Source organism: Symphalangus syndactylus, chromosome 19 (assembly GCF_028878055.3).
Source record: "Symphalangus syndactylus isolate Jambi chromosome 19, NHGRI_mSymSyn1-v2.1_pri, whole genome shotgun sequence".
Lineage (NCBI taxonomy): Eukaryota > Metazoa > Chordata > Mammalia > Primates > Hylobatidae > Symphalangus > Symphalangus syndactylus.
In genome coordinates, this window is record NC_072434.2 from 21,201,863 (window position 1) to 21,223,210 (window position 21,348).

General features: G+C 45.4%; 2 protein-coding genes across 9 annotated transcripts in view; both read right to left on the reverse strand.

Moving 5' to 3' along the window:
* The window catches only part of IPO9 (importin 9), a 49,743-nt gene extending 47,372 nt beyond the window's left edge, over positions 1 to 2,371 (reverse strand). Inside the window, exon 1 of the mRNA XM_055234929.2 lies at positions 2,085 to 2,371. Coding sequence (XP_055090904.1) covers positions 2,085 to 2,247 — 163 coding nt within the window. The 5' untranslated portion in view covers positions 2,248 to 2,371. The remainder of the gene's footprint in view (positions 1 to 2,084) is intronic.
* Positions 2,372 to 4,476: 2,105 nt separating this feature from the next.
* NAV1 (neuron navigator 1) overlaps positions 4,477 to 21,348 on the reverse strand; it is a 288,925-nt gene continuing 272,053 nt past the window's right edge. For all 8 annotated transcript variants that reach the window (XM_063613243.1, XM_063613242.1, XM_063613240.1 and 5 more), the window contains 7 exons: positions 20,953 to 21,188; positions 19,952 to 20,106; positions 19,735 to 19,806; positions 19,049 to 19,245; positions 18,450 to 18,568; positions 14,450 to 14,647; positions 4,477 to 11,601 (listed from right to left, as the gene is read on the reverse strand). In XM_063613243.1, the coding sequence (XP_063469313.1) occupies positions 11,506 to 11,601; positions 14,450 to 14,647; positions 18,450 to 18,568; positions 19,049 to 19,245; positions 19,735 to 19,806; positions 19,952 to 20,106; positions 20,953 to 21,188 (1,073 nt within the window). In that variant the 3' untranslated portion in view covers positions 4,477 to 11,505. The remainder of the gene's footprint in view (positions 11,602 to 14,449; positions 14,648 to 18,449; positions 18,569 to 19,048; positions 19,246 to 19,734; positions 19,807 to 19,951; positions 20,107 to 20,952; positions 21,189 to 21,348) is intronic.

Genomic DNA, 21,348 nt, shown 5'->3' on the forward strand with positions numbered 1-21,348 from the left:
AAGACACAAGCAGCCTCCAAAGGGTCCGAAGCACTGCACTAAACTCCAGAGGCTGATCCAACCCTCTAACCACATCCAAAACCTGAGTCATATGCTCTATTACTAGACCACCAATATCAGGTCACTGCATCAATGCCTTTCCATACTTTTCATTCTCAGTCTGCCCAACAGCACATTACCAGTAAGTTATGGGGGTCAGGGGGCAGTCGATCTATTTCTCATCAGCGATTTAGATCAAAATTCTGTACTTCTGAAATTTAATTTTTCACTTAAAGGCTCAAAAAGATGCCAGGTGTGGTGGCTCAGGCCTGTAATCCCAGCACTTTGGGAGGCCTAGGTGGGAGGATCACTTGAGTCCAAAAGTTTGAGGCTGCAGTGGGCCATGATGGCATCACTTTTCCAAAGTCTACACGATAGAGCGAGACCCAGTCTCAAGAAAAAAAAAAGAAAAAAAAAGATGAATAAAGTGAGGAATCAGAGTTTCAAAAAAGACCTCGAGAACTTTCTAATTGACTTTGCCCAGATGAGACCATGGCATTTGGCTAAAGTTGAAAAGATCAGAGCAAAAGTGGAGTTGTTGTAAGACAGTTTAAATATAAGTCAAGGTCCACCTTTCATACAAAGGTGCCAGACATGCATTTGGAGCACCAGGAGCACTGGGTACCACTCAGGGAAGGTTTAAGATGAATTTGCACCAGACTCTCAAGTTCTACTCAGATGGCAACTTGAATGTGATGAGGTTCCTTTGTCACTCTTCCTTCCTCATACTCAAGGGAGACAGACATTAATGTGCATAAAGGAATTTTATTTAGAAGCCGCTAAAAACTCCTTTAGATTAGTTTATACATGGTTCTCAAACAGCTTTCTCCTAACCAGTGGTTTCTCCTCTTGTAGATCTGATATTTTATAAAACAATGACAATTACAAGTGGGCCTTCAAAATGGTCCTTAGCCTGCTAGATCCCAAATCTCAACACATTTCCAACAGAAGAAAATTTGTTTTCAACAGCTCTTTCATACTGTGAGAGAATGTAAACTAAATTTAAGAGAGATTTGTTCTAAATTCTTTTCAATAAAAATACGTCCAGTAGGAGAGTTAACTGAAGGTTTTGAATGTGATGGGTGTGTGATGGGACAATTTCCCATATCTCCGATGAGGTATTTAAGTGGTGGTGGAAATACTCCTGAGTTGGGAGATTCTGAGGATTTGGAGTTCCAGTGAAGCTCTGACCAGATATATTTCTTACACAAAGACCAAGAAGATTTTTCCTCCTGTTTCTGGATTAAATTGTTCTTTGTGGTAGCTACAGTGGACCCGGTGAAAGGCTCACGTGGCAGGAAATTGATAGAAAATCTCGAAGCAATAGTTTATTTTCTTCTCCATCACTTTAAAGCACACAATAGAGGATGGAGACAAAGAATCAAAAACAAAGGATGATCAGTTCCTCCAAATAGAAATGCACAAAGGTATTTAATAAGGGCAAATTATTTTTAAAATAAACGGAAGTACGGTCAGGACAGTGAAGCAATCGCATATGCATTTAATTTCTGGGAAAACATGAAGAGTACAAACAACTAGCTAGGTTTATAACTCAGAGGCAGAAACTTGTTTGATGACATCTATTAAGCTTTGATAGCCGCCTTTTCGAGGCCCTACTCTTCACCACTTCTACTGATAGCTCCCCCTACTCTTATCCCAGTACAATCGAGCTGGTGAAGAAAACAGCAAAAGACCTTGGTCCTAGACTCAAAAAATATTTCCCCGACCGCGCCACTTCCTCCAACAGCACCAAGTCTAGCTCCATCTCCGTCCCCTGCGGATTCTAGGCTCCATCTATCTTTTCAAGTCTCCACCCTCCCTCCCCCACTCCCAGGCTCCACCTCCCCCGACCCTATCCTTTAGGCGCGCCTCTCCTCTCTCGGACTTTCACAACCACCAGCGACATCAATCTCTCGCTTCCTGCTCCACTTCTCGGCGCCCAGATCTCCAGCTGGCTCAGGCTCCCCATGTCCCCAGCCGGTACGGAGCTGCGGTCAGCGGATTGTGCGGCTGAGCCATCCTCGTGACGGTCCCGCCTCACTCACCCTCCGTCACCTCCAGCACCTTAATCTGTTCTTCAGCAGCCGCCCGCACCTCCTGTACTGGGGATAGGATCCCGGTGAGCGTATCCACTAACGCCTCCTTCAATCCTTGTGCCACTGGACCCGGCAGCCCGGAGGCCGCACCAGCTGCCGCCGCCGCCGCCATCTTTTCTCCCCTCAGCCCGCCAGCCCCGCGGCCGGGACCCGCCACCGAATGACGGCCCCCGCGCGCGGCCAATCCGCGAAGCCGCGCCTGCGCACCAGAGGCGGGCGGGAGCGGGCGGAGGGCGGGGAATGAATCTAAGCCTCCAGAGACATCGCCTCCTGCTGCCTGAACGAGAACTGCACCTTTCTCTGCAAGGATCACTGGATTTACGTGAAAACAGCCCCAGACAGGTTAAGGGGCTTTCCTAAAGTTGCACAGTAAGTTAGCAATCTCATTTGGAATAAAGTTCATGATATATGACTTTATATTCATGAATCTTTCAGGTGTTAGGAGAGAGGAGGCTGGATGGGAATAGATGTAGAGGGCTTTAAGGAGAGAGGTCTGGGTCACAAACAGCTCCTATTTTAAACCACACTCTTTTCCCCCCAAACACTGAAAAAAAGTTGGCTTAAGTAACTCTCTTCATCTTAGCCTCAGGAATCCAAAGGGGGGAAAATAAACTAAAGCAAACTGGGAAGTGGAAGTGGGAAAACCACGGCCCAGTCCCTTAGTTTTCCAGCCTAGATGAGCCCAACCTCAAAGCTGGGAAGTGGCTGGGCAGGGGAGACACCGGCATGTGAAAGGGAGTTTCCTCCAGAGTGAGTGCTGTATGTGACTATTTGAGAATGAATCCTATTTGTTGAAAATGTATAAATTTTTTTCCCTGAGAAATTATGGCTGGACATTTAAGGGGTGCGAGAACAAGAGCAGTTTGATGATAACGTTTGTCAGCGGCTGGTCGTAGGAAATGGCCCACGGTGCAGAGCCGTTCCTAAATAGTGGAGCAGGTGGAGAAGATGAGCGCTCCAGTGAGGCGTTAAAAATGCAGGGTGTGGCCAGGCGCAGTGGCTCACGCCTCTAATCCTAGCACTTTGGGAGGCCGAGGCAGGAAGATCGCTTGAGCCCAGGAGTTCGAGAACAGCCTGGGCAACATAGCGAGACTTCGTCTCTACAAAAAAATAAAAAAAATTGCCCAGGAGTGGTGGCGTGCGCCCTGTAGTCCCGGCTGTTCAGGAGGTGGAGGTGGGAAGATCACTTGAGCCCAGGAGGACGAGGCTGCAGTGAACAGTGATTGTGCCATCGCACTCCAGCCTGGGCAACAGAGTGACATCTTGTCTCAGAAAAAAAACAAAAAGCAAGATGTAAGCCAAGGCAGGAGGATCACTTGAGCCCAGGAGTTCCAGGCTGTAGTGTGCCGTCATCATGCCTATGAATAGCTACTGCATTCCAGTCTGGGCAAGATATACAGACTCTGTCTATAAAAAAAAATAAAAATAAAAAAAATGCAGGGCAGAGTGGCAAGCATGTAGTGGCAGAAAGGATAGAATGTCGTTGGAATGGGAGGTTCTAGAGCAAATAGGAACAGGTATTTTTTAGTGAGCTGTTCAGGTTATGTGCCTTCAAAATGGTTCCCAGGAACCCTTATCAAGTGAGTTCATTCTCACATGGCAAAGGAAATCAGTTACCAAATCCTAGGTCACTTCCAAGACTGTGGATGCTGGACTGGTAACAATCAGGGATTAAGTCATCTTCATCAGAAGATTACGTCAAAAGAAGGCTTTCTCAATTATTTATTTATTTTTGAGTTGGGGGGGGTCTCGCTATGTTGCCCAGGTTGGACAGGTGATCCTCCCACCTCAGCCTCCAGAGTAGCTAGAACTACAGGTACACCCACTGCAACTGGCTTGAAGAGAGTTCTCAACACACTTGTCACTTCCCATGTTAAGAGGGCAGAGATGAGTTATGTTACTACAATTTCATAGGGAAAAGATTGCTTCTTGGACCCTTCAATTTTGCAATGGGGAATAGTAAGCCTATTTACTTTCTTGAAGTGGCCAAGAGAAGTTGAACTTGATTACAACAGCTTCTAATAGGTCAGTTCACTTTTACCCCAAGAAGAAAATTTAGCAAAGTCAAGAGGGTGGTATGTTTTCAAACACTGCAGCAACCCAGATGGAGGACTCCAGAGCTGGATGTTTTGAGATCCAGTGAAGGATTCTATGTCCACAATGTGCGAGCAGGGGTTCCTCCCACCCCCAACCATGGGAGTCAGGAGACTCTAGCTTAGGGTTTCGGGTTACTTCTGGGTTAGGCAAATGACCACAAGCAGTCTGGCCTTGCCAATCAAAGAGTGGGCCACAAGATAAATGGAGACAGAAACCAGGCAAAGAGGGAGCTAGAGAACCAGTGGACAGTACAGGAGATAACTTTATTGAAACGCAGATGGCATTGAACAGATGAGTCTTGCTGGGAGGAGACATGCCAGATGGACAGAGGGCCCAGATGAGGGGTGGCCTCAGTGGCGATGAAGGAAGGCCTCTTCAGCTGGCTCTGGCATGAATTTTATTTTTAAATAATTTTTTATTTAAAATGAATTACTGAGGGGACAGCCCAGCTCTCTCTTCATGATTGTTACCGCAACTATATACAACAGTTTGCTTTCCAGATTCAGTTTCGCTTTTTCTACATTAGATATAAAAGGGGGTAGGTTGAAAGAGGGGAGGGTCAAATAAAAAACATAAACACACAGACATACACATATCCTGGTTTGGGATTTTGCACCCAATAACTTAAAAAAAAAGTGTTGCAAAAACTTCTGCCCACTCTCCACCTGAGGAACACCATGCATTTGAGAAACACGGACTCTGTCACATAAACGGTGCTGCCTAAAACAGTATGGAGGCGGGGAAGGAAGCTAGCAGGGGTTGGAATTCATTTTGAAAAAAGATTGTTTTGTTAGAAAAAGCAAAAACAAAAACGCATTAGAAAGTGGGAGCCACTGCACAGCAGTAGCCCAGAGACTGGCTGCGATATGGTAGCTCTGCCTTGATATCATCTTCGTGTCTTCAGGCATAGAGAAATGGCAGAGAAGCAGGAAGACCCCACAGGAGATGGCCAGAGGATCCACCGTCAGCCTTCTGGGGACTAAGGAGGTGATCTTAGTGGAATTACTTTATACTCACCTCCCCTGGGCTTTAGTCCTTCCTCCAAACACTTAGTTCCAGAGCTCAGGAGACCTATTACTAGCACTGTATGTTTCTTTGTGCTTTACCCAGGTTCTCATACAGGGAAAATTGACAAACTTGAAACAAAACCAGTTCTAAACAGCCTCATCTCCCCCATGGCCCAATCAGCTATTTTATGAGTTTGTAAAGATATGAAGCTTTTTTCAGATTTTTTTTTAAAAAGGATCTTACTTGGCAGGGCACTGTGGCTCACGCCTGTAATCCCAGCACTTTGGGAGGCTGTGGCAGGTGAATCACCTGAGGTCAGGAGATCGAGCCCAGCCTGGCCAACAAGGCAAAACTCCGTCTCTACTAAAAATACAAAAATTAGCTGGGCGTGATGGCGCACGTCTGTAATCCCAGCTACTCAGGAGGCTGAGGCAGGAGAATTGCTTGAACCCAGGAGGCGGAGGTTGCAGTGAGCTGAGATCGTGCCACTGCACTCCAGCCTGGGTGACAAAGCGAGACTCCTTCTCCAAAACAAACAAACAAACAAAAAACAACAAAAAAAGTATTTTATTCTATCACCTTGGCTGAGTACTTCTGTGTCCAGGTCCTGCTGTGGGGAAAAGAGAGGAGGAGCACAAGGACTGAAGTGCCCAGGGCTGTGTCTTCGTTATGCAAGACTCTCCTATGAGCTGAGTGGAGTGTGGATAAGGGGCCTTCCTGGGATACTGGAGCCCTACACTGTTAGCTGCCATACAGAAGGAGGTTCTGGCCTGGTTCTCAGGCCCAGCAGTGCCCTTTATAACTCAAATAAAGGAGAGGGATGTTGCTGGGAGAACACGTTGTCATGGAAATACAAATTAGATTTTTTTTTTTTTTTTTACTTTTTCCATCCTATTACATAGTCAGCTCGGAATAGATACAAATAATTCGGCAGAAGAGCAATCTGGAAGAGACCTCCAACTGCTTTCGTTGTTGAAGCCCCTTAGTGTGCCAGGTAGTAATTTCCAAGGCATAAGGTTTTTCTCTGAAGGTTGTATTCAACTAGGAAAGATGCAAACATTCTCCTAACTTCCACCCAAAAGCACACATACCTTTCTTTGTTAAAATAAATGGAAAAACAGAAACACAAGGAAGCATGAGAAAGGTGACTTTGAAATTAACGTTAAAGTCTGAATTACAACCTAGAACCTTCTTATTTTGGGCCCCAAAGCCTCTCAGTGTAGGAACTCCAATACTTTAAAGGGCTTTCCCTTTAAAACAGTTGAATTTAGTGTGCATCAGAATCACCAGGAGGGTTTATTAAAACATGGATTGCTGGGTCCTCTCATTAGATTTTCTGATTCAGCAGATCTGGGATGGGATTGAGAATTTTGTTTCTAACAAGTTCCCAAATGCTGCTGATGCTGCTGGTCTTGTGCCATACTTTGAGAACCACTGCTTTAAGGAATGAGAAACCAGGGGATCACTCACTTACTTCCATGATCACCCTTGTCACAGAAAATTCTCCATGGTAAAATCATGAAGAAGAATGACCAAACCATCAAACTGGAAGGATCTAGTATACGTAGGTTGAATTTTCAACTGTCTTCGTGTCCCTGCAGCTTTGGCATTTTGATAGGTATCCTCCCTTCAAGGCTACATCTTCTGGGTTACTACCACCTTTCCCAGGATCTGTGGCCGGCAGTGCTGGCTTCCAGGGCTAGGCTGAGCAGACATGCACCCATGCACCCTGGGCAGTGGGGAGTGTCAAGTTGGTGGCCCCACGTATCTGTAGTCAGGTTGATTCAGGACTCATTAAAATATAAGGCTGATTGGATTATAAGGGGCAATATCTTCAGGCTTTGGCCTTTGGGGAACAGTGTTAGTAAGATCATTTTATTACTATGGCCTTCTCAGTGGAGCCATGAGCCAGAACTTGTGAGTAGTATATCCATCTCCATTAATAAACCCTCTGCAAAAGCCCATTTTTCCATCCCATCACAGGGGCTGGCTTATGAAGTCTGCTTCTTAACTTTAGCTTAGTCAGTGCCAAGGAATAAGGAAAGCAAAAATAAAGTATGATGAGGAACTGCGCTTGGTGATCTGGGTCACTTTAGCACTTACTCCCTGTGTTAAATATGTGATTAGGACAATTCCCCTGCCCTCTCCAAATAATGGCAATAAAGAGTTCTTAAGGTATCACCCAGATATCTCCTTGATCTTGATTTGGAGGACTGAGTCCCCTTCAGTCAGGCAAATTTTACCTAAATGCAGGGTTTCTATGTGGATGCCATCCCAAGTGAGGATGTGAGGTGTCTGTGAGAAGCAGCAGGCTACCATTTCTCTCTTCCTACTCTTTTAGAATACTTCAGGAAATAGCTACTCCTCAGACCACTGTAAGGGGTTATCCCTCTGAGTAGTGTGACCCTTGTTTCAGAGAGCTAGAAGTGAAGAGATGGTGAGATTAGGTACACTTAGTCTTGCAAACCAGGAAAACCAGAAGGCAAGACATTAAGAGAGAAAAAGAAGCCCTCTATTTTGTCTTTAGTACTTAAGGAATATGGATAGATCAGTTGGAAGGTTGGCAATTCAAGACCAAAACAGTATACCAACCAATAAGGGTTTCATTGTAGGGTCTTCCCATGGACTTGTAGCAGATTTGTCTTCCCTGCCAGCCTCTACCTTCCCAATGGTTAGACATGAAAAAGACATGGGTACTTAAGGATTGACACAAAGACAAAGATAAGCACCGTAAAGCTGCCACAAAGCATAGATTTTAAAAAATACTCTGAAGCCTCAGAAGGTAGGAAACAGCAACAGCAAACTGCTCTTGTGTGTGTGAGAGAGGGAGACACACACACACACACACACACACACAGACATCAGGTCCCACATTAGCCTCCAATGACCTAGTATTTTATTTTTAGTGCCGAGGCAAGGTCTGAGAAACAAGTACATTGGACAAAACTTGTTGGTCTTCTTCATCCAGAAATTAAGGGACTCAGCTCAGGAACCTCTCCTGGAGTTGTGGCTCTCCCCATTGGTTGACATTAGATATTGAATTCATGTCACTTCCTAGACAACTGTGGTGAGGGATGGAGTTGGGGGGCTGGAGAGGAAGATAATAGCACAAATACCAGTATTAGGCTGGATTCTTCTGAAGGTGCCTGGTGGTTGAGAATTTAGCTATGGGACCCAGTGTTTCTTTTCTGAAGGATCCCAGTAGTCTCAACCAAGAAGGAGGACGTAGGTGGGAGAGAATGCTGTGGATTTGCTCCTTGCCATAAATTCTAGGGCAGTGAGTGGGGAGCTCAGGTTTTCTGCTTCAGAGAAGTCTGGATGAGTGTCCCAAGGGGTTATAGCACCATGAGGAGGCTCAGCCTTCTGCAGTTGCCATATAACTGTGATTCCTTCATGAGAATGATCGATCCCCACAGTGAGGGGCCCAGATGTGCAACTGTAAACAGGGTCCCAGGCTCCAGAGGGAAAGCCAAGGCTTCAATACCACCTCACTAGATGGGAACACACTTTCTGGAGGAAAGCCATTGGAGACCTGGGCTAAATGCAGCAGTCAGCTGAGAGTACAGGGTGGTGGATCCCAGGAAGAGAAATAAAAAGTCATAGCTTGAGGCCTCCAGAATCAACCTGCTGAGGATCCAAATAAAATTCATGGTGGTATCCATGGTTACCAGAGAGCCAAGAATCCCTTTGGGGTCGGAGGCAGTTGGAACGAAAGAAGGGGTTCTCCCCTCTCCTTTTTCTCAAGTAGCCAGTAACATCCATGGCAGAAGGCACTGGCTGGGCAGCACCAGAATATAGAGTGAAGCGCTCAACCATCAGATTAAGATGGCATTAAAAGTCTGAGCCTTGCCATGGAACTGGAGCTTAGGATAGGATTTAGAAGAGGCCTAGATCCCAAGCAGGCCCATCCAGTCTTCTCTTCCTTCTAAGTTAGAACAGCCAGCTCGGGGGCCTCCTCATTCTGCACAGCAGAGACCTTAAGGCAGTGATTTCAGCACCATCCTTGGACACACAGCCTCTTCCCACCACAGAATTGCATATGTTACAGCTGAGTTGGTTAGGGATCTTCACAGCTCATGGAATTAGCAGCAATAGCAATAATAGTTTCCATCATACAGAACCCTGTCATCCATGGGAGCTTACCACGTGAATGCAGAAGCTTTTGTGAGGGGCAGCCTGGACCATCTTTTGGACTTAAATGAAAATATATTGATATGAAGATTCAGATGCATCTACTCCTCAGCTGGGTGGAACAGAGTGATCCAGGTTGGTATGCCTATAGATTCTGATAAAGTCTTGTGCTACTTAGGAATCTGAAGAGCAAACACTTAGGCCAGTGCTCATTGCATATCCTTGACCTGCAGAGTCCTGAAGCTTCAGCCTACTAGGCAGCTCAGCCTAGAAGCTGGTCCCGCAGGGCTTTCAGAAATGGCAGGAAGTAGACTTGCCCACTCCTGACAAGCAGGATTCCATAGTCCTTCAGGCTCCATCTTAATTGACCCCAGATCTTCTGCCCCCAGTATATTGTACATCTAATCAAAAGCTTCTTTCTAGCTGGCTCCTTGGGTTTCAGCTACATTTCTTAGATGATCCCGAAGGTCTAGATAACAAGGGGGCATAGCTTAATGGAGGTTAACATTTCCTACTGGACTGTAAACTTAAGGGCCCAAGTCTTGTGTGTGTGTGTGTGTGTCTGTTTTAACCTAATGATTTGTACATAGTGAGTACTCAGTAAGTACTTGTCAAATGAAAGAACAGGGATTGCCAGACCTTCAAGGCAATGGGAAAGGAGCAAATCTGCAAAGGTAGGATCTCTTTGGAAGGCAGGTATTAGCCACCAAGTCAAACTCCTTGAGTCTTATATTCTGATTGGGATGATCTCACATGGATGTTCAGTCTCTTATATGTGAATACTCACTTGTGAAAAATAGTAAGAGCCAGCTAGGATATTTGGATTCAGTCAGGCACCATCAGAATAGTGCAGTGAAAGGCCAAACTGGCCACAAGACAGAGGAATGTTTTCAATTTCCTGGTTTTCCTCTGGTCCATGATAAAGCTCAGAGTAACTCTTCTATCAAGATGGGGCTATACCTTCTCATAACAGAGGCTGGCAGTTGAGCTACCCAGCAGAACGTGTGCTTTCTCAAAAAGGAAGTCAAGGGAACTGGGTTCCTCTTCTCCCTCTACTTCCGAGCCAATCATGTCTCATATAAGCCCCACGGATGCCAAAGATAGTGGCATGGCAGGTGTCATGCTAATTGCATGGCATCAGATTCTCCAGAGAAAACCGACTTGGAAAAGCCAAACTAGCCCCTGGAAAAGCAACCCGAGCATCTCATGGACATGTGAGGAAATGGGAAAATGGAAAAAGAAAAAAAAAAAGGGAAACAAAAAAATAAATAGGCAAATTGGAGAAAAAAATGAAAACAAAATAAAAAACAAAAATAAAAAAGTAGGGTTTATTGACTCTCATGCACGTTAAATTAGAGGGTAGAAAGACAGAGCTGGTAGTCTTTCTCTGAAGGCTGTAAGGTTATTTTTGTGGTTTGATGGCTTCTCAGGTTGGCAGCCATCTTGTTGATGTCCCCTATGTCATCCAGAGGGCAGGAGCGGGCAGCTCTCTACCTTGGCAACTGGTTCCTCTCTCTCCAGCTTCATCTTTTCCATTGTTTTTTGTTTGTTTGCTTGTTTTTGTTTTTCATTTTTACCTTTTACAGATTGATTTAAACATTTTTTAAACCACATGCTTCTTTTTATGGGCTCCAGCCAGATCTCTGGGGGAGGAGTTGTTGGCAGTGGTGATGGAATTGGGAAGGGTCTGTGAGAAAATCTGAGGAGCTTCCTGCCTCCCCCAGATCCCCCTCACATGACTGTCTCTCTCAGGGTTGCTTGTGAGAATCATTTAGGAACTGTTGCAGTGTTTTGATGTTTTCTGAACCCCTCCCCAGAAAGCCCAGGAGTTTGTAATTGAAACAAGAAGTCAAGGGAAAGACCCAGAATCATCTTTTCCCCAAAGTCATTAGAGGAGGCCAGTAAATGTGTTTAGGAGGCACAAGTTCCCAAACGCCACCCCACCATTCCTTCCTAGGAAGTTCTCAAATGTACAGCACCAAGAACCTGTCCTTCCTCTTTCATCTCCTCCTCCCTCCTGTTCTCCTCCTGGGGCTGGAGAGCCAGTGCTCTGAAAGAGGAGAGGGGAGAGGAGGAGCTAAGATAGCTGATGCCAGCGTTCTGCTGTCCAGGGGTGACAGTGGTTGCCGAACCCTTAAAGTGTTGCCTGAAGGTTGGGGTCCAGGATGGTTTCTCGATCTGGAGACTCAATGTAGTTGGCAGCTTCTTGAAGTTTCAGCAGCATGGCCATCTAAAGGGGGGCAAAAAGATGGATTTATGAGAGTTGGGACTCTGGGTCCTGCCCACAGAAGGGAAACAACAACAACAACAAAATCCTAACACTTTGGGAGGCCAAGGTGGAAGGATAGCTTGAAGCCAGGAGTTTGCGATCAGCTTTGAAAACAAAGAGAGACCCTGACTCTAAAAAAAAAAAAAAAAAAAAAAAAAATTGGCCAGGCGTGGTGGCACACAACTACAGTCCCAGCTACTCAGGATGCCAAAGCCCAAGTGGGAGGATGACTCGAGCCTATGAGCCTAGGAGTTTGAGGCAGCAATGAGTTTTGATATCATCACTGCTTTCTAGCCTGGATGAAAGAGCAAGACTCTGTCTCCAAAAAAAAAAAATAATAAAAATCTAGATCATGGGTCTGATCCTTGGTTTCTCAGCGATGAAGAGCTCAGAGTTTAGAGTGGTTTGTGAAAAGGCAATGAGGATTGCTTCAGTGATAACTGTGACACACGTGTATGTATAACAATTACTTGGGAGTATGCCTGCTATACAAGGGACAAGGTATCATTTATAGAGGAATACCACAAAAGAATGAGACCACTTCTGCCTGCAGGGTGCTTGCACTCCAGGAGAGGAGGGAAGGCCTGAACATACCCACGAATACCGGGAGGAATGTGAGAAATGCTATAAAATAACAATTTCCCCTTCTGATAGAGTATAAACCAGCAGCTAGACACTGTATTATTATGAACCTATTTCTCTCCAGCTTACCAACCGTGTTGCTTCATGTCAAGTCTAAACACCTCTATGTACTCACTTTACTTACTTTTTTCCCTGGACATGTCAAGATTGGTACTTCAATTTCAGCTAAGTAAGCCTGGTGCATTTTCTGTTGAATCTGCTCTCCACATTCTCTTCTGTCTACATGATTATTAATAATCTTCCAATTTAAAAGCATTTTTATACAGATAGCATCTGTTTTTAACAAAGTCAAAATTTTAATAAAAATATATTATGATTATTGAAAGAATTTCCTATGGGAAAGATAGAATTGTAAGGTCACAGGATTTGCGCGTGTTAAGTTTTAATATAATCTGCCAAATTATCTTCCAAAATGGTTTTATCAACAACCACTCCCACCAGCGGAGTATAAAAGTCTATGCTTCCATACATACTACTTTTGCCAGTGTGAAGTGGTATCTCTTTTTTTTTTTTTGAGACGGAGTCTCGCTCTGTCGCCCAGGCTGGAGTGCAGTGGCACAATCTCGGCTCACTGCAAGCTCCGCCTCCCGGGTTCACGCCATTCTCCTGCCTCAGCCTCTCTGAGCAGCTGGGACTACAGGCACCCGCCACCATGCCTGGCTAATTTTTTTTGTATTTTTAGTAGAGACGGGGTTTCACTGTGGTCTCGCTCTCCTGACCTCGTGATCCGCCCGCCTCGGCCTCCCAAAGTGCTGGGATTACAAGCGTGAGCCACCGCGCCCGGCAGTGAGGTGGTATCTCTTGTTTTAATTTGCATTTCCTCAATTATTGGAGAGGCAAAGGATCCTTTTATGTTTTTAGTGGCCATTTGCATTTCCTGTAGTCAAATGCCTACTCATATCTTTTTTTTTTTTTTTTTTTTTGAGATAGAGTCTCGCTCTGTCGCCAGGCTGGAGTGTGCAGTGGTGTGATCTCGGCTCACGGCAACCTCCACCTCCTGGGTTCAAGTGATTCTCCTTCCTCAGCCTCCCGAGTAGCTGGGACTACAGGTGCCTGCCACCACGCCTGGCTAATTTTTTGTATTTTTAGTAGAGACGGGTTTTCACCATGTTGGCCGGGATGGTCTCAATCTCTTGACCTCATGATCCGCCCGCCTTGGCCTCTCAAAGTGCTTGGATTACAGGTGTGAGCCACCACGCCCGGCCTTCATATCTTTTTCCTAAGAGATGGGGTCTTGCTCTGTCACCTGGGCTGGAGTGCAGAGGTGCAATCACAGCTCACTGTAGCCTCAACTTCCCAGGCTCAAGCAATCCTCCCGCCTCAGCCTCCTGAGTAGTTGTGACTGTAGGCATGTGCCATCACACCCAGCTAATTTTTTTGTTTTTCTAGAGATGGAGTCTCAGTATGTTGCCCAGGTTGGTCTTGCACTCCTGGCCTCAAGCCATCCTCCTCCTGTCTCAGCCTCCCAAAGTGCTGGAATTACAGGTGTGAGCCACTGTGCCCAGCTGTTTATATCTTTTATCCATTCTTCTGTTTGGAAATTTTAGATATTTTAGATACCAGTCTTCTTCTGGCTACAGGCATTGCAGATATTCCCCCCAGTTTGTACTCGGCTTAGCCTGCTTTCTACGGGAGTTCCATGAACTCATTTAGCGGAAGTAGTCTTCAGGATCGCATCAGAGGAGAAGCAGAAGTAGAGAGAGTTCTCGTGTGCCCTACTGCTCTACTTCTTTGGTTAATATTCCTACATCATGAGATCCACCTGAGACTTGGGTCTTTGCTAGAATACATCTTGCTGGGATGCATTATCATTTAGCTTAAGCCAGGTCTCAGGCATATGATCTTTATAACCCCAGATTCTGATATTCAGAGCTCCTCACCGGCCTCAGCCTGGTCCTGGCCTTGCTAGTGCTCACTCTTTACTCTCCAGGCCCCCATCAGTGTATGTATGAAAAGTGCGAAGAATTCAGGGTTTTTTTAAACGTATTTTTTTCTTTTTTGAAATACAGACAGGGTCTCATTATGTTGCCCAGGGTGGTTTTGAACTCAAACAATCCTCCCACCTCAGCCTCTTAAAGCACTGGGATTACAGGTGTGAGCCACCCTGCTGGTCAATAATTCAGTTCTATAATAGTCTTATTTTTACTCTAGAATGGCTTCTACTCACCAGAGGATCTGAGTCCAGAGAACTTGGGGTGCTGTCTTTGACTGTCCTATCCTCAGGAGGTGAGGCAATGCTGTGAGGGCCCACGGTGGGTGGGGGCAGGTGGTACAGCTTTGATTGGTCTTGTTGGGCTGATGGCCAGGGAAGTGTGTCCCGGACCCATTCCACTGGGTCCTCCCAAGCAGCTTTCTGTCCATGGACCTGGAAAGAAGGCGAAATATGATTACTGTGGGGAATTAACAGATTAGAGGCTTGTTCATGCGGTCTTTTGGTAGTTCCTACAAAAAATAGGCTCCTTAAAAATGTGCACTTCCTGGCTGGGTGCAGTGGCTCACGCCTATAATCCCAGCATTTAGGGAGGCCAAGGCGGGCAGATCACTTGAGGTCAGAAGTTCAAGATCAGCCTGGCCAATGTGATGAAACCCTGTTTCTACTAAAAATAAAAAATAAAAATAAAAATTAGCCATGCATGGCAGTGCGTGCCTATATAATCCTACCTGCTTGGGAGGCTGAGGCAGGAGAATCACTTGAACCTGCAGAGGTTGCAGTGAGCCACTGCACTCCAGCCTGGATGACACAGCAAGACTCTGCCTCAAAAAAAAAAAAAAAAAAAAAAAAAAAAAAAAGTACACTTCCTCAAATGTAAATCCTCGAGGCTCTGATTTCTGTGGAGTTTTCCTGAGTTTCCAAACAAGGAAATAAGTTGGTATAAATTGTAAAATAATTTTGGAGGATAATTTAACAGATTGTATTAAAACTTTAAAAAATATTTAATTTTTATTTTTCAATTTATTTTATTTATTTTTTAATCAACAAAAATTATATGCATTTATAATGTATAACATGATGTTGTGAAATATGTATTTGCCATGGGATGGCTAAATCAAGCTAATTAACGTATGTATTACCTTACATATATATTTTTTCCCAGAGGGAGTTTCGCTCTTGTTGCTCAGGCTGGAGTGCAATGGTGCAATCTTGGCTCACTGTAATCTCTGCCTTCTGTGTTCAAGCGATTCTCCTGCTTCAGCCTCCCAACTAGCTGGGATTACAGGCATGCACCACCACGCTCGGCTAATTTTTTGTATTTAGTAGAGATGGGGTTTCATCATGTTGGTCAGACTGGTCTTGAACTCCTGACCCCAGATGATCCACCCGCCTTGGCCTCCCAAAATGCTGGGATTAACAGGTGTGAGCCACTGCACCCAGCTTTACCTCACATATTTGTGTGCGTGTGTGGTGAGAACACTTAAAATCTATTCTTGGCTGGGTGTGGTGGCTCACACCTATAATCCCAGCACTTTGGGTGGCCGAGGTGGGCAGATCACCTGAAGTTGGGAGTTCGAGACCAGCCTGACCAACAAGGAGAAACCCCATCTCTACTAAAAATACAAAATTAGCCGGGTAAGGTGGCACATGCCTGTAATCCCAGCTACTTGGGAGGCTGAGGCAAGAGAATCGCTTGAACCTGGGAGGTGGAGGTTGCAGTGAGCCGAGATCCCGCCATTGCACTCCAGCCTGGGCAACAAGAGTGAAACTCCGTCTCAAAAAATAAATAAATAAATAAAAACTATTCTCTTAGTGATTTTCAAGTATATGACACATTGTTATTAACTATAGTCACCATATTGTACAATATATCTCTTGAACTTATTCCTCCTGTCTAATTGAAATTTTGTATCCTCTGACTAACATCTCCTCAACCACTCCTACTCACCTACCCTCCTGCCCAGCCTCTGGTAACCACCATTCTACTTTCTGCTGCTCTGAGTTTGACTTTATTAGATTCCATGTATAAGTGAGTTTGTGCAGTATTTGTCTTTCTGTGCCTGGCTTATTTCACTTAACATAATGTCCTCCAGGTTTATCCATGTTGTTGCAAATGACAGAATTTCTTCCCCATCCCCCAACCACCCCACCTTTTTTTAAGAGACGGGGTCTTGTTATGTTGCCTAGGCTAGACTTTTAACTCCTGGTCTCAAGAGATCCTCTTGCCTCAGCTTCCAGAGTAGCTGCTGGGACTACAGGCATGCATCATCATGCCTGGCTTTGAATTTCCTCCTTTTTTACAACTGAATAATTTGCCATCGTGTGTATATATACCACATTTTCTTTATCCATTCATCTACTGATGGATGCCTTGGTTGCATTAAAACTTAACATGCACAAATCTCATGACCCTGCAATTTCATTTTTCAAGTAGGAAATGTTTCCACTTTAGTCATAACACTTAATTTTTTTTTTTACTTTCCTTCTTTTTTTTTTTTTGAGACAGAGTCTCCCTCTGTCACCCAGGCTGGAGTGCAGTGGCAGTGATCGCGGCTCACTGCAAGCTCCGCCTCCCAGGTTCACGCCATTCTTCTGCCTCAGCCTCCCGAGCAGCTGAGACCACAGGCACCCACCACCACGCCTGGCTAATCTTTTGTATTTTTAGTAGAGATGGGGTTTCACTGTGTTAGCCAAGATGGTCTCGATCTCCTGACCTTGTGATCCACCCTCCTTGGCCTCCCAAAGTGCTGGGATTACAGGCGTGAGCCACCGTGCCTGGCTTTTTTTTTTTTTTTTTTTTACTTTCTTGAAAACAAATACTATCTGTGTGAAAATGCTTTTAAATTGAAAAGCTACGAATAATAATGCAACATTTCCTTAAAATAACATAATTTATAAATGAAATAATGATTTCTGGCATCAGTCTGACAGCATCTTTAGAAATTTACTATATCACCAGGAGATATGTATCTCAATAACAAGTTACTTTTACAGATAATATATGACCAATGGGTCTAGCCATTACATCACAGTTTATTAGTGCTGGAATGGACTTTAGTGATCATCATACCCTAATTTACAGGTAAGAAAACTGAGGTGGTTTTAAAAAAATGACATGTTCCTTTTGCACTAGGTTTTTATTCTAACTTTTAATTTTAATTGTAATTTTTTTTGAGACAGGGTCTCACTCTGTTGCCCAGGCTGGAGTGTAGTGGTGAGAACATGGCTCACTGTAGCCTGTATATCCTGGCCTCAAGTGATCTGGCCTCACCCTCCAGAGTAGCTGGGACTACAGGTGTGCACCACCATGCCTGGCTAATTATTTTAATTTTTTGTAGAGACAGGGTCTCCCATGTTGCCCAAGCTCCTGGGCTCAAGTAGTCCTCTCATCTCAGCCTTCTAAAATGCTGGGATTACAGGTGAGAGCTACTGGGCCCAGCCTTATTCTAAGTTTTTTTTTTTTTTTTGAGACGGAGTCTCGCTCTGTTGCCCAAGGTGGAGTGCAGTGGCGCGATCTCAGCTCACCGCAATCTCTGCCTCCCAAGTTCACGCCATTCTCCTGCCTCAGCCTTCCAAGTAGCTGGGACTACAGGCACCCACCACCACGCCTGGCTAATTTTTTGTATTTTTAGTAGAGAGGGGATTTCACCATGTTAGCCAGGATGGTCCTGATCTCCTGAGCCACCACGCCCGGCCTCCTTATTCTAACTTTTAAAAATCTTTTCACATATTTCATTTTGTCTTCAAAAGACTCCAATGATTTAGGTAGAGCAGAAGGTGATGTCTCCTTTTTTTTTTTTTTTTTTTTTTTTTTTTACATATGAGGGTATTTAAAAAGGTCAAGTAACTTGGTTAATATAACATACTTAGTAGTAGTTAGTAAGTAGCTAAGGTTTGTTTGTTGGTTTGTTTGTTTTTAATTAGGGTTTTACTTAATTCTTAGCTCAATTATTTTTCTGTTTGCTCTGACCCCTAGAGAGTGGTTTAAATTGGGCTTACAGCCAGAAGGCCTAGGGCTTGAGAGATGGCCCCAGAGGCAGTGGTCATTGTACCATTTGCTGAATGGCAGCTGGAGGCAGGAAAGCAGCTTAGTCTACCTAATGCCTTGCTCTACCTGTTAGAAAGAGAACCTAACTAATCCCAGTAGTCCCATGCCTAACATTAAAGAAACGTTTCTACTTTTTTAGGTAGGACAACCTGATCTTAGGGTTTGAGTGAAGCGGGTAGGGCTCACCTTGATCCCATCCTTGGCTCCTTCCTGTAGATAGGGAATGATAGAGTTGTTCCACAGGTCAATGAACCAGGTCCGGAAGTCCTCAATGCCAATGGGACAGGATAGAAAGAAGCAAGGGCCTAGGGAAGAGGATGGGGCCATGAAGATGGCTGGGAACCTAGATCTTCCCAGTTGTGTGCCTCTTTTACTCCTTAGTGCCAGGCAGAGGGGTCTGACAGTCAAAGGATTAAAGGAAATTTAGAGTTGTCAAGACTAGTGGGTGCTGACTGCCTAGACGGCAATCTCATAAGTCCTGCTTCACAAGGTAGAAGTGAGATAAGGGAGTGAGGAAAGCTGTTTAATTCCCTCCTACATATGTGCCCTCCTTTTTTCTGTTAATTGTGGGAAAAAAACAAGGAGAGGGGTTAGCTTTCTGGTGATTGAAGTGGTGCTAACTGTGTTGGGAAGGCTCGTTAAGTGGTTCTAAGTCTGAATCCACAAGGCTTGCAGCTCCTTTACATGCTGAAGACTCCAGGAAGGAAAGGGAGCATCCCTCCAGGTGATATAGTGGAAAAGGGAAGCCACCTCCTGACCCCCAGGGGGAAACTGGACCCCAGTACCGATGAGGAAGTCTGAGGTGCTGTGCTTCTCAAGGAAGGTGTGGAGATGATACCACAGCTTGGGTACCCAGTCAAGCACCCGAAGCAGTTCTTCCTTGTTGGCATTGATGTCGCTGTCTGACTCTACCAGCTTCCTCCTCAGGTAACGAACCAGGAAGCCATTGGCTGGCTCCACGTTGTTGGAGAAGGTCAACATCCTGCCACCAAAGATGGGGAAAGTGGGGTCAGAGTGGCAATGGGCACATTGTCAGGGTTCAGCCCCTGCCAGTCTGTCCCTCCTTCTGCCTGCTTCTCACTAATGCCTACTTGGTTTCTCTTCAAGTAATAGTGGGGACATCTGAACTCAGAGCATAAGCCCTGGGGTGGTAGAGCTGATTCTCAAATCGGTAGCCCTCTTCAGATAACCTTCTGACATCACTGACCCAGATCAGCATGTGCGGGCAGAGAATCCTAATTCTGCTTAGAGCAACCTACCTGGCTGTCTCTTAGCTTTGCAGTCCTTTTCTCTCCTCAAGTGTCCTCCTCCACCTTGTAACTGACATGACAAATACATGTCTTTCTCTTTCCAGCCCAAAAATCTCTGGATACTTCTCTTTCCTTCTCCTATCTACTGCCTCCTGGCCAGAGTCCAGGATTGAAGACTCTGGGGTAGGGTCAGAAGGTTCATCCAGAGCCAGAGTTCTTACCTGAAGCTCAAGTGTAAGCCATGGTTGGGTGTCATTTTTACAGGCTGATTGGTGGTACCTATAATATAGGGACTGTAGGGAGAAAGGGGAAAAAGATTCACTTAGACTTGCCTTCACACTTGCTTTCTGCCACATGCACACAACTCATAGGTTGTCCTGGACTGGGTTCTCCCTCCTCCCACTTTGATGAATTTTGTCTTGACCCCAGCTTACTTACCATTTATGATACTTGCAGGTGAGGGCCCCATTGACCAACTCACTGATGGAGCCTGCTTCACTCAGGTCATCCAATAGGATCACCAGGGGCACATCCCCAATTCCTGTTTCCCGGTCTATCTGGTTGGCTAGGTTGGAAAGATACAGTTGCAGATCCTGGAATAAAAGAAGACTGTGGGTCAACACTTGGGAATAAGCAGCTGGATCAGCCTTGGAAATCAGGATTTTGAAGAAGTTTTACTAGATCTAGATTCCCCTGGGGCCTTTAGTTCCTTGCAAATTTGATTATAGCAGATTACCACAGAGTGATAAGCAGTGGTTCCAAAGGCTCTAAAGCAACGCCCTTAAGCAGCAGCCCCTAAATTCCCCAAAGGTGGGGAACATATGCTATTTCCTAGATGGATTTTCACTGGTACCATGGACTACTATTAATGGGCATGCCTCCCCGAGCTGGGAAGAGCAAAGATCTGAACCAACTCCATAGTATTAGGGTGTGCTCAAGAGACATCAGGTTTTGGCAGGGGAGGGTGCAATATGTACCATTTAATTCTGAGTGCTTCTTCCCAGATAGCCCAAGGTCAGAGAGTAATACTGAAAAGAAAAGTAGAAGGAAGAGAACAAAAGAGAAGGGATGGGATTGACAGGGTTGGCAGAGAGTGGGGTAGAAATGAGGAGAATGCAGTTTCATCAATGACCAACTGAGGAGGAAGGTGCACAAAGCAAGGAAAAGTGTGGAGAGGAAAGCCTTTCTCCACAAAGGCAAGGGAAAGTGTGGAGAAACAAGTTAAAGGCAAGAGGCTGGAAAGAAATTGTGGGGAGGGAAAGGAGAAGACTGGAAAAGGAGATAGATAGAGAGGGAAGGAAATGAACACAGAAGAGGAGAAGAAAGATGAAGGCAGAGGCGAGGAAAAGGGAACAATGAGGCAGGAAGGGGACGAGGAAAGGTCTTAGGGAAGGCTGAGGCATGAACAAAGGCTGGCAGGGGTGTCGGGGGGCAGCCACCTTGCAAGACTGCTGGTGCATGTTGAAGGTGCTGACGATGCCCTCCGTGACCTCACGGCCAGAGCGCTCCACCAGGTACTCGGCCAAGCGATTGGTCAGGTAGGTCTTGCCTGTGCCGCTGGGGCCTGAGAGGACGAGGCGCCGGTGCTTCAGCAGGAGGCTTATGTAGTGCTGCATCATCGGTTTGGGGATCAGCGTCTCAAACACCAGGCTGTCGACGCATTTCTCCTTCAGACCTGAACCCCCACCCCAGAAAGCACGAGTATTGACCAGGGTCTTGAGGATAGCAAGGGATCCTAAAGGGCTTTTCTTTCTTTATCTAGGAGCCCCCTGAAGAAACTCAGAGCCACTTGCCCCATGGTTCCATAAGAGTCCTTAACCCCTAGCTTTGAAAAC